Source organism: Oncorhynchus masou, chromosome 12 (genome assembly GCF_036934945.1).
Source record: "Oncorhynchus masou masou isolate Uvic2021 chromosome 12, UVic_Omas_1.1, whole genome shotgun sequence".
Lineage (NCBI taxonomy): Eukaryota > Metazoa > Chordata > Actinopteri > Salmoniformes > Salmonidae > Oncorhynchus > Oncorhynchus masou.
The window spans coordinates 67,700,935-67,714,144 of NC_088223.1; the positions used below are offsets into that span (position 1 = coordinate 67,700,935).

The window sequence follows — 13,210 nt, forward strand, 5'->3', positions numbered from 1 at the left end:
CTTCAGTATGCACTACAATATCAACCAAGGTGTTATAACAGTTTGTTACCGAATTATCTATAAACTAATAATTTATAATTTATAAACTAGCTACTTAATACCTTTATAAAGCCATTAAGTAAAGTATGTCTGGGACATGAATTGGACTGTTAAAAGTCTGTTTTGTTTTGGATAGAGGCATTCGTCTATCAAACCACTCTCAAAGACACTGGAGAAAAGGATCAACCATGGAGATTTCTCTCATCCAGGTAAGTGACACACCCCGTAGAGAAAGCAAGTACAGATGTACTGTATGATCTTAGTTTGAGCCTGTTTGCTACAGCAGGAAAAGAATCCTGCAGCAACAGGAAATGTGTATTATAATTAATGGAAATTTTGCAAGGGTTTATACATTTTAAGTTAGGGCAAATTAAGTCTGAAATGTAAAGTGGATGTTACAAAGTTTATAAGCCTTTTTAAACCTTGAATACACTACAAGTTAGCATTCTCAACAACAAAACAGTGATCAAATTAAGATCCTACATCTATAGAAACAGTATCAGAGTATAAATCTAACTAATCCTGCAGACAGCAGTCCCATCTTTTTGATGAAGTTCATTGTGACTGAACATTAGCTTTGAATGACTCATTGCTCTGACCAAGGATTGGCCAATGACTCAAACTCAAATGTCTACTCTGATTAGCCTAGTTATTTTGTTCAGTTGAAACAGTGCATGTTTAGTTAGAACCACAGCTGCATTATGTTACTTGAGTAAAGAAACTGGAGAATATGTGAACATTTTCTTTCATCTCCCTTTTGGGGATTGAACTTTGAGAAGCTAGAGTTTATTTTGCCAAATGACAGCAAAAAGGACAGCACATTATGTAGTTCTACTACACCCAAACAATTTAATCACCAACTATACCACTGCACAATATAACCTAATTTGGTCTTTGGCCTTGTTCTATTATGTTCAGATCAGTAGTATTCTGTGGGCCAGAGAGATTTCAGGGGGAGGAAGAGACCATGGCCTTCCAGTGAAATATGCGCTTTCTCTCACTGTCCACGTCTCCCTTCCTCCCTGTTTCCTGATGTTGTGTTTCCCAGATAAGTTCGGGGGCTCTGGGGATGAGCTGAAGCCCAGCAGCCTTATGAGGAAGAGTCCCTCCCTGGAGTCGGTCATCAAGTCCCCAGCAACCCTCAGCAGCTGCAGCCACTACATGAGCTACAACAGGAACAACAGCAAGCTCAGGTGGGCCCTCCATCCTGGAGACACACTCAGAGGCACTCTGGCACCAAAACTAATGCACACGTACAGTGCCTTGCGAAAGTATTCGGCCCCCTTGAACTTTGCGACCTTTTGCCACATTTCAGGCTTCAAACATAAAGATATAAAACTGTATTTTTTTGTGAAGAATCAACAACAAGTGGGACACAATCATGAAGTGGAATGACATTTATTGGATATTTCAAACTTTTTTAACAAATCAAAAACGGAAAAATTGGGCGTGCAAAATTATTCAGCCCCTTTACTTTCAGTGCAGCAAACTCTCTCCAGAAGTTCAGTGAGGATCTCTGAATGATGCAATGTTGACCTAAATGACTAATGATGATAAATACAATCCACCTGTGTGTAATCAAGTCTCCGTATAAATGCACCTGCACTGTGATAGTCTCAGTGGTCCGTTAAAAGCGCAGAGAGCATCATGAAGAACAAGGAACACACCAGGCAGGTCCGAGATACTGTTGTGAAGAAGTTTAAAGCCGGATTTGGATACAAAAATATTTCCCAAGCTTTAAACATCCCAAGGAGCACTGTGCAAGCGATAATATTGAAATGGAAGGAGTATCAGACCACTGCAAATCTACCAAGACCTGGCCATCCCTCTAAACTTTCAGCTCATACAAGGAGAAGACTGATCAGAGATGCAGCCAAGAGGCCCATGATCACTCTGGATGAACTGCAGAGATCTACAGCTGAGGTGGGAGACTCTGTCCATAGGACAACAATCAGTCGTATATTGCACAAATCTGGCCTTTATGGAAGAGTGGCAAGAAGAAAGCCATTTCTTAAAGATATCCATAAAAAGTGTTGTTTAAAGTTTGCCACAAGCCACACACCAAACATGTGGAAGAAGGTGCTCTGGTCAGATGAAACCAAAATTGAACTTTTTGGCAACAATGCAAAATGTTATGTTTGGCGTAAAAGCAACACAGCTCATCACACTGAACACACCATCCCCACTGTCAAACATGTTGGTGGCAGCATCATGGTTTGGGCCTGCTTTTCTTCAGCAGGGACAGGGAAGATGGTTAAAATTGATGGGAAGATGGATGGAGCCAAATACAGGACCATTCTGGAAGAAAACCTGATGGAGTCTGCAAAAGACCTGAGACTGGGACGGAGATTTGTCTTCCAACAAGACAATGATCCAAAACATAAAGCAAAATCTACAATGGAATGGTTCAAAAATAAACATATCCAGGTGTTAGAATGGCCAAGTCAAAGTCCAGACCTGAATCCAATCGAGAATCTGTGGAAAGAACTGGAAACTGCTGTTCACAAATGCTCTCCATCCAACCTCACTGAGCTCGAGCTGTTTTGCAAGGAGGAATGGGAAAAAATTTCAGTCTCTCGATGTGCAAAACTGATAGAGACATACCCCAAGCGACTTACAGCTGTAATCGCAGCAAAAGGTGGCGCTACAAAGTATTAACTTAAGGGGGCTGAATAATTTTGCACGCCCAATTTTTCAGTTTTTGATTTGTTAAAAAAGTTTGAAATATCCAATAAATGTCGTTCCACTTCATGATTGTGTCCCACTTGTTGTTGATTCTTCACAAAACAATACAGTTTTATATCTTTATGTTTGAAGCCTGAAAAGTTCAAGCGGGCTGAATACTTTCGCAAGGCACTGTATGTTCGCTACCTTTCAAAGGTTTAGGGTCACTTAGAAATGTCCTTGTTTTTGAATGAAAAACAAAACAAATTGTCCATAAAAGAACATCAAATTGATCAGAAATACAGTGTAGACATTGTTAATGTTGTAAATGACAATTGTAGCTGGAAACAGCTGATTTTTAATGGAATATCTACATAGGGGTACAGAGGCCCATTATCAGCAACCATCACTCCTGTGTTCCAATGGCATGTAGTGTTAGCTTATCCAAGTTTATCATTTTAAAAGGCCTATTGATTATTATAAAACTATTTTGCAATTATGTTAGCACAGCTGAAAACTGTTGTGCTGATTAAAGAAGCAATAAAACTGGCCTTTGTTAGACTAGTTGAGTATCTGGAGCATCAGCATGTGTGGGTTCGATTACAGGCTCAAAATGGCCAGAAACAAAGAACTTCCTTCTGAAACTCATTCGTCTATTCTGTTCTGAGAAATTAAGGCTATTCCATTCAAGAAATTGCCAAGAAATTGAAGATCTCGTACAACGCTGTGTACTACTCCCTTCACAGAACAGTGCAAACAGTCTCTAACCAGAATAGAAAGAGGAGTGGGAGGCTCCGGTGCACAACTGAGTAAGAGGACAAGTACATTAGAGTGTCTAGTTTGAGAAACAGACACCTTACAAGTCCTCAACTGGCAGCCTCATTAAATAGTATCTGCAAAACACCAGTCTCAACGTCAACAGTGAAGAGGCGACTCCGGGATGCTGGCCTTTTCAAAAGCAAGGACATTTCTAAGTGACACAAAACTTTTGAACGGTAGTGTACCTGTGCTTGCGCAGACTTTAGTTAACAGTACTGTTCTTGCTACTACAAAGTAAAGTATGAATACAGAGAAAGAGAGCTCCAGAGACTTTCATGAATCACCTGTAACATCACACATCACCACCGTTCCATACACATAGAGTAGATGACACACACTTACACACACCTTCATACACATTCATACCGATAGATCTTAACAGTCATACTCAGTGACACAGTTTCAACTGAATTCGATTCACCGTTAGATCAGTGATGAACTGAGAGAGGATTACAGTAGGGTCACTGAACATATCTGTATATATCACCTGATTGCCCCAGTTTTTACTGACTGCCATTGTTTATCTTGAGCTAATGACAAAGATGCATAACTAATGTGATATTGAGGGTGACCCAATATTCTACTATTAAAATCTCATCACACACAACACACACACACTAGATTGTGCATGTGAAAGTGTTTGTTGCTCCTTGTTATTGTTTTCTCCACAGTATATCACTCTAGTGAATTCATACACAGGCTTTTCGACAGCAACATTTGTTAAGACAATTCCCGACTCCCCAAGCTAAAGTATGTTGTGACTCACAGCATGTGTTTCATGTTGACCATGTTGCTAAGTGAGAGCAATGACCAGGGTGTCTCCTGATGTTCCCATGGCCACAGAGACTACTCTTCTCTGATTAGCTTTCATTATGACAGCCCAGGGGATCACATCAGCTCCAGGGTGTGTGTGTGTGTGTGTGTGTGTGTGTGTGTGTGTGTGTGTGTGTGTGTGTGTGTGTGTGTGTGTGTGTGTGTGTGTGTGTGTGTGTGTGTGTGTGTGTGTGTGTGTGTGTGCGTGCGTGCGTGCGTGTATGTGAGGTTGCTGGTTTTATGAGGATACACGTCCCCACACACAGGTCAGATGTCATAACATTACTGTTGTTTCCTTCTCCGTCCATGGCTGTGGTGTCTGTCCCTGGTGTCAGTGTGGAAAGAAAGGACCCCTTGGCTGCACTGGCGCGGGAGTACGGGGGTTCTAAGAGGAACGCGCTACTGAAGTGGTGCCAGATGAAAACCGAAGGCTATCCGGTAAGGGCCCTGGGTCAGAGACTCAAATCATAACCTCATCTCCCTCTCTCTCACTCGCCCTCCCGTTCTCCTTTCACTCTCACTCGTTCTCTCTTTTCCTATCTCGCTCTCTCTAGATTTCAGGCACCCAAAAATTGCATACATTATAGAGTCCATACTGTGCAGTGAATGTTCCTTCAATCCAAGGTTTGGTGGGTAACACTTTTAGTTTAGGGAAGCCATCTTAAAGATGGAGACTTCTAAGTATTTTTTAAACCTCCCGCATTGGGCTGGATGTGTCAATGTGTAGTTTATATAGTACATACATAATCTATGAGCAGAATTACTGTCACCTCAATTAGCCACAAAATCCCTAGTTTGAAAACAACTGTTTGGCATGCCCCCTAGCAACTCAAGTTCACCCAATAAACTTCAGGCCCTCGCCATATGGGGGGTGACAGCTAGCAAGATGCACATGATGAACCCACAGAGCTGCGAGAGAGAGAGAGTAATGACGCCGTGCACATATCTACACATATTTGACGTAGTACCTAATTTTCAGGGTCCACTTTTGGCTCGTAAGCGCTACTTTGAGAACTAGTGGCTTAAAAGTATACGAAAGTACCCGAGAATTCCTTTACAGTACTATGTCCTTATTAGTCTCACATTGAGACAGCTTACTAAGAATCTCTTGGTTTATAACTTGCTCTTTATTAAATAATGTTATGACTAACAATGGGTTTCTTAAAGATTGGCCAGTAACACATGACTTTTTGAGGTTTTAGGCTGTTTTGACATAATAGCTTGCTGTGTTTATAGACAAACCATCGCCTCACCTGTCCTCACTGTGTGCCTATAAGATGATATCATCAATGTCAGAAAATCAAAGAAAAGTGATTCAGCTCAAAGAATACAGTGGAATTGATCAAATCAAAGTGTATTGGTCACCCACACAGATTTGCAGATCTAAACAAGAAATACAAAAATAACAATCCAAGTAAAGTGAGCATGTATGAGAATCCAGAATGTAAATATGTGGTGTGTATAGACCGTATATAATTTGGAAGGAAAATAGTAGGTATATTAGGATGAGATATGTTGAGAATACAGTATAAACATACACAGTGAGTAAACAACAGTATATAAACTAAATATGAGGTGACCAGCGTGCATGGGGCATTAGTCTCAAGGTGCAGTGCCGGACAAGAGTCGGCTGGTGACAGTGTCTAAGGTGCCAGGCAGAGTACCAGGCGGTGATGCAGCCCGACAGAATGGTCTCAATGGTGTATTTGTAGAATTTTGTGAGAGTCTTAGGGGCCATGGCAAATATCTTCAGCCACCTGAGGTTGAAGAGGCGATGTTGTGCCTTCTTCATCACGGTGTTGGTGTGGTGGCACCATTTCAAGTCCTCAGTGATGTGCTCGCCTAGGAACTTGAAGCTTTTGACCCTCTCCACTGTAGCCCCGTCGATGAGGATGGGGGCGGGCTCTCTCTTCTGTCTCCTGTAGTCCACAAGTCAACGATCAGCTCCTGAGTTCCATGATCACCTGATGTGTGTCTACGGAACTGGCGTGTAAACGCAAGTGTGTGTGTGTGTGTGTGTGTGTGTGTGTGTGTGTGTGTGTGTGTGTGTGCGCGCGCGCGCTTGTGTGAATTCGTGTGCACGTGCTTGTGTGAATTCGTGTGCACGTGTGTGTCTGAGCAGACATGTAAGTGATAGCGTGCATGAGCGTGAATATGTGTGTTCCCTTTCTAGGCCCTGTGTCCAACGTCCATTGCACTCACATTCACCTGGCTTAGCCTTCCGCTAATAGCCAGTTTTAGGAGTCCATTAAGCCCAGTGGCATTAGTACTGGGTCTCTGTGATGTGATCCATGTGTGAGGGCCAGTGTGCCGTGCCAGACCAGCTAATGTAGCTAACACTCTCAGAGGGGATATTGGTTTGAGCCGGTAAACAAAAGCTAAGGAATGAAGTTGGGGTTCTGCCTGGTCTCTGCACCATTCTGTTCTCCCTCTTAGCTACATTCCATCGCAGTATGGGGTGTGCTAGCTAGCTTACAGTAGCACCAAGTCTGCAACTGACATAGCACCCTAGAGAATAGTCCAGGGGTTTGACTTCAGTCAATTGACAGACTACTGTACCTTGCTCGACCAAGCAGATACTTGTGTTAAGACAAGTTTAAAGGCGACTTTACGGCAAAACATGTCCTAGCTTTACTTACGTCTGATAAATGGTCCCTGATAAATGGTCAGAAATTATTGGATGAGTTTTCAGATCAATTGTTCCTGTTTTCAGGCACGTTGGATTGTGAACTTTGAGTCATCCCTCCACCCTGTGCTACCTTCATGCCCTCTCCCTGGCCTGGTTGCACAGTGTTCCAGTGGTACTTTTTTCATCATTCTGACTCGATGCCTGTGTTCCTAACTCACTGCAAATCCTCTGTGATGAAAACAGGAGACCAGGAGATGAGATATCTGGTCAGCAGATAGTCTGATCTTGATAGAGACTAGTGAACGTTAGAGTAGATTAGTTGCACACAAACTGCATCTGAATGGGCTCTACTATACTGTACACTGGCTGTTGTATTTTCACCTATGATCTCCTTTAACTGGGAGATGGACATGGTCCCAATCTTGATGGAGACTTGTGACTGCTTATCTGTTTTCTGATCATTTATTTCATACACAAACTGTATCTCAATGCTTCTAGCTGTGGGGTATTGGCACCTACCAGTATTATATGATCTCTTTTTACACACAGTAGCTCTGCTGGAGGGAATAATAATTAGCTGGTTTCTGGAATGTAATAAGAGGCTTTGGCTAATAGCTGGATGGGAATGTATTTCTGTTCATGGAATGACTAACCCTTTACATTTAAGGGAATTGGCCTATATGGATAGGACTAAATTGAAATGTTTCTTACAGAATACATATGAAAAGCATATGCATAAGTATGGTTGCGATTTGACAGGAAACATTTTGGAAATGATTAGACCAAAGTTCAGGAAAAAGTTCCTGACACAGGACTGAATCCAAGCATTACACTATTGATTTATTTTATGTGCATTTTACATTTACTGTACGTTGTGCTGCATTTCTTTATAACGAAATTTCAAAATACTCTGTACTTTGATTACAATATTCCTGTGGGGTAGTTGGTGCAACATAAGACAATAACAAGGGTTTGAATGAGAGGACTAACTGGTGTCTCCAAGTGACTACACACCTCTCTATATTGTACACTTATTAAGTCATTTCAATGCACTTTTATGACTCAAAGAAGAGTCTTCCAACGATAAGGTGCTTTTTTTGAGCTATCCTAGCTGTGTAGTTGAGGAAATAGAGCAAGCACACTTGTATTTTTTTTGTTTGGAACACAAATTTGCATCCCCGCCATTAGAGATGGCCGCCGCGCTTCGCGTTCCTAGGAAACTATGCAGTATTTTTTTTTTTTTTTATGTGTTATTTCTTACATTGTTACCCCAGGAAATCTTAGGTTTTATTACATACAGTCGGGGGGAACTATTGGATATAAGAGCAACGTCAACTCACCAACATTACGACCAGGAATACGACTTTCTCGAAGCAGATCCTCTGTTTGGTCCACCACCCAGGACAATGGATCGGATCCCAGCCGGCGATCCAAAACAACGACACCGCAGAAGGGTCCTACGGAGCGTTCTTCTGGTCAGGCACGGTAGACGGGCACATCGCGCACCGCTCCCGAGCATACTACTCGCCAATGTCCAGTCCCTTGACAACAAGGTAGACGAAATCCGAGCAAGGGTTGCTTCCAGAGAGACATCAGAGACTGTAACGTTCTTTGTTTCACGGAAACATGGCTCACTCGAGACACGTTATCGGAGTCGGTACAGCCACCAGGTTTCTTCGCGCATCGCGCAGACAGAAACAAGTATCTCTCTGGTAAGAAGAAGGGCGGGGGTGTATGCCTTATGATTAATGAGACGTGGTGTGATCATAGCAACATACAGGAACTCAAGTCCTTTTGTTCACCTGGCCATGAATTCCTTACAATCAAATGCTGACCGCATTATCTACCAAGAGAATTCTCTTCGATCATAATCACAGTCGTGTATATTCCTCCCCAAGCAGAGACATCGACGGCCTTGAAAGAAATTAATTTGACTCTATGTAAACTGGAAACCACATATTCTGAGTCTGCATTTATTGTAGCTGGGGATTTTAACAAGGCTAATCTGAAAACAAGGCTCCCTAAATTTTATCAGCATATTGATTGCACGACCCGGGCTGGCAAAACCCTGGATCATTCCACTACGCATATAAAGCCCTCCCCCGCCCCCCTTTCAGAAAAGCTGACCACAATTCCATTTTGTTGCTCCCAGCCTATAGACAGAAACTAAAACAGGAAGCCCCCGTGCTCAGGTCTGTTCAACGCTGGTCCGACCAATCAGATTCCACGCTTCAAGATTGCTTCGATCACGTGGACTGGGATACATTCCGCATGGCGGCAAACAACAACATTGATGAATACGCTGATTCGGTGAGCAAGTTTATTAGCAAGTGCATCGGTGATGCTCTACCCACAGCGTCTATTAAAACATTCCCCAACCAGAAACCGTGGATTGATGGCAGCATTCGCGCAAAACTGAAGGCGCAAACCACTGCTTTTAATGATGCCAAGGCAACCAGAAACATGACCGAATACAAACAGTGCAGCTATTCCCTCCGCAAGGCAATCAAACAAGCTTAGCGTCAGTATAGAGACAAAGTAGAGTCGCAATTCAACGACTCAGACACGAGAGGTATGTGGCAGGGTCAACAGTCAATCACAGACTACAAAAGGAAAACCAGCCCCGTCGCGGACCACGATGTCTTGCTCTACTCTCTCTCGGAGGACCTGAGCACTAGGACCATGCCCCAGGACTACCTGACATGATGACTCCTTGCTGTCCCCAGTCCACCTGGCCGTGCTGCTGCTCCAGTTTCAACTGTTCTACCTTATTATTATTCGACCATGCTGGTCATTTATGAACATTTGAACATCTTGGCCATGTTCTGTTATAATCTCTACCCGGCACAGCCAGAAGAGGACTGGCCACCCCACATAGCCTGGTTCCTCTCTAGGTTTCTTCCTAGGTTTTGGCCTTTCTAGGGAGTTTTTCCTAACCACCGTGCTTCTACACCTGCATTGCTTGCTGTTTGGGGTTTTAGGCTGGGTTTCTGTACAGCACTTTGAGATATCAGCTGATGTACAAAGGGCTATATAAATAAATTTGATTTGATTTGATTTGCTCCCAGACAAATTAAACAACTTCTTTGCTCTCTTTGAGGATAATACTGTGCCAGACGGCATCCCCAGCCGTGTCCTCAGAGCATGCGCAGACCAGCTGGCTGGTGTGTTTACGGACATATTCAATCAATCCTTATCCCAGTCTACTGTTCCCACATGCTTCAAAAGGGCCACCATTGTTCCTGTTCCCAAGACAGCTAAGGTAACTGAGCTAAATGACTACCGCCCCGTAGCACTCATTTCTGTCATCATGAAGTGCTTTGAGAGACTAATCAAGGACCATATCACCTCCACCCTACCTGACACCCTAGACCCACTCCAATTTTCTTACCGCCCCAATAGGTCCACAGACGACGCAATCGCAATCACACTGCACACTACACACTGCCCTAACCCATCTGGACAATAGGAATACCTATGTAAGAATGCTGTTCATCAACTACAGCTCAGCATTTAACACCATAGTACCCTCCAAACTCGTCATCCTGGGTCTCGACCCCGCCCTGTGCAACTGGGTCCTGGACTTCCTGATGGGCCGCCCCCAGGTGGTGAGGGTAGGTAACAACCTCTCCACCCCGCTGATCCTCAACACTGGGGCCCCACAATGGTGTGTTCTCAGCCCTCTCCTGTACTCCCTGTTCACCCATGACTGCGTGGCCATGCACGCCTCCAACTCAATCATCAAGTTTGCAGACGACACTACAGTGGTAGGCTTGATTACCAACAACGACGAGACGGCCTACAGGTAGGTGGCGAGGGCACTCGGAGTGTGGTGTCAGGAAAATAACCTCACACTCAACGTCAACAAAACAAAGGAGATGATTGTGGACTTCAGGAAACAGCAGAGGGAGCAGCCCCCTATCCACATCGACTGGACAGTAGTGGAGAAGGTGGGAAGTTTTAAGTTCCTCGGCGTACACATCACTGAAATGGTCAACCCACACAGACAGCGTGGTGAAGAAGGCGCAGCAGCGCCTCTTCAACATCAGGAGGCTGAAGGAATTCGGCTTGTCACCAAAAACACTAACAAACTTTTACAGATGCACAATGAAGAGCATCCTGACGGGCTGTATCACCGCCTGGTACGGCAACTGCTGATCCCACAACTGCAAGGCTCTCCAGAGGGTAGTGATGTCTGCACAACGCATCACCGGGGGCAAACTACCTGCCCTCCAGGGCACCTACACCACCCGATGTCACAGGAAGGCCAAATAGATCATCAAGTACAACAACCACCCGAGCCACTGCCTGTTCACCCTGCTATCATCCAGAAGGCGAGATCAGTACAGGTGCATCAAAGTGGGGACCGAGAGACTGAATAACAACTTCTATCTCAAGTCCATCAGACGAGCCACTTTATTAAACAATGCACTCTATATAATGTTTAAATACCCTACATTACTCATCTCATATGTATATACTGTTCTCTATACCATCTACTGCATCATGCCTATGCTGTTCGGCCATCACTCATTCATATATTTGTATGTACATATTCTTATTCATTCCTTTACACTTGTGTGTATAAGGTAGTTGTTGAGAAATTGTTAGGTTAGATTACTTGTTAGATATTACTGCATGGACGGAACTAGAAGCACAAGCATTTCTCTACACTCGCATTAACATCTGCTAACCACGTGTATGTGACAAATCAAATTACGCAATCCAAAAACGTTCCTTTAGAAATTGCAATCTGGGTCAGGTGGGCATGATTTCAAAGCTTCTATTGCCAACATGACTAGCTAATTTATAAAATGATCAGGATAAGGTAAGACCCAGATGCAGACCGTGTCAAAGTAACAATGTTTATTACAGCAACAGGGGCAAAGGTACAGGATGACAGGCAGGTTCAGGGTCAGGTCAGGTAGAGGTTGGTAATCCTTAGACGGGGCAAAGGTATAGGATGGCAGTCAGGGTCAGGGGCAGGCAGAATGGTCACACGGGTCGGACTCGAGGTCAGGACAGGCAAGGCTCAAAAACAGGAGGACGAGAAAAGAGAGACTTGGGAAAAGCAGGAGCTGATACAAAAAACACTGGTTGACTTGACGAACTGGCAACAGACAAACAGAGAACACAGGTGTAAGTACCCAGGGGATAATGGGGAAGATGAGCGACACCTGGAGGGGGGGTATAGACAAGCACAAGGACAGGTGAAACAGACCAGGACGTGACAAAAATACGATCTTAGGCTTTCACAAGGTAATTCAGAGAAACAGATCTTAATTTTAGTCCGCATAGAAAGGAGTCATGAGTGCATTCAGGTGCGTGTGCAGCAGCGAACATAATTTATAGACAAACATAAGCTTATTCTGTTCAGAGCAACCCAGGCTATGATGCCATGTCATCTTGTACATTTAACATAGTGATTATAAATGTTGACACTGTACAGATGTAGGATCTTAGTTTGATCACTCTTTTGTTGCTGAGAATTGTCCTGCATTTTTCTGTCATGTCTTGAAACACCTTGGAGGTCATAAATCCACTATCAGACATCAAGATATCACCTCGCCAGTTGCTAGACACTTTATAGAACAAAATCATTATATTAATTAATTGCATTGCATCGGGATCTAAAAAGTTCATCCACCACGTAGAGAAGGTGATTACGACAACAAATGACTCCAAAGAGAAGCCATGTGGATATACTGTATAAATTAAGTTCTATATCTCCACACGGGTTAAACAAAGAACTAGATTTCACCTCCTTCCTATGTTTTACAAGAACACTGTCCATATCAGATTTTGCATATTGTTTGTGAGTCAGTCCCACACATTTATGAATGGCTGAGCCTGATGTCCATTGTGGTAAGCTGTTTCGTGAATTGGTATAATGTATCCAAGTGAGCAGACACCTAAGTCAAATGATTAATGAATTGCCCTTCGTGCCCGCTGCCTTAGCCGATAATTCTGTATTTCTTGGTGACTAACTTGTATACAGGTAGCCCAGAAAAGCCACATCCCTGATTGGAAGATGAGTGACAACCCTGATTAGAAGCACCTGCTGCTCATCGGTTGTTCCTTAAAATTGCTGTTTTGAATTCAAATTAAATTGTACCTACACACTGAAGAAGGCTGCAAATCCGAAACGTCTGTGTACGCTAACCCTGATGCAGTGAAAATAATATAAATAATATAAAACTAAAAATGAAGTCTAGCAACGTCTTTTTGAGTGCGGACCCCTTACAC

The 13,210-nt window shown here is 43.4% G+C and overlaps 1 protein-coding gene across 2 annotated transcripts in view; it reads left to right on the forward strand.

Moving 5' to 3' along the window:
* Positions 1-13,210, forward strand: part of LOC135550702 (cytospin-B-like) — a 151,246-nt gene that overhangs the window by 86,937 nt on the left and 51,099 nt on the right. For both annotated transcript variants that reach the window (XM_064981743.1, XM_064981744.1), the window contains 3 exons: positions 176-248; positions 1,088-1,232; positions 4,671-4,773. In XM_064981743.1, coding sequence (XP_064837815.1) covers positions 176-248; positions 1,088-1,232; positions 4,671-4,773 — 321 coding nt within the window. The remainder of the gene's footprint in view (positions 1-175; positions 249-1,087; positions 1,233-4,670; positions 4,774-13,210) is intronic.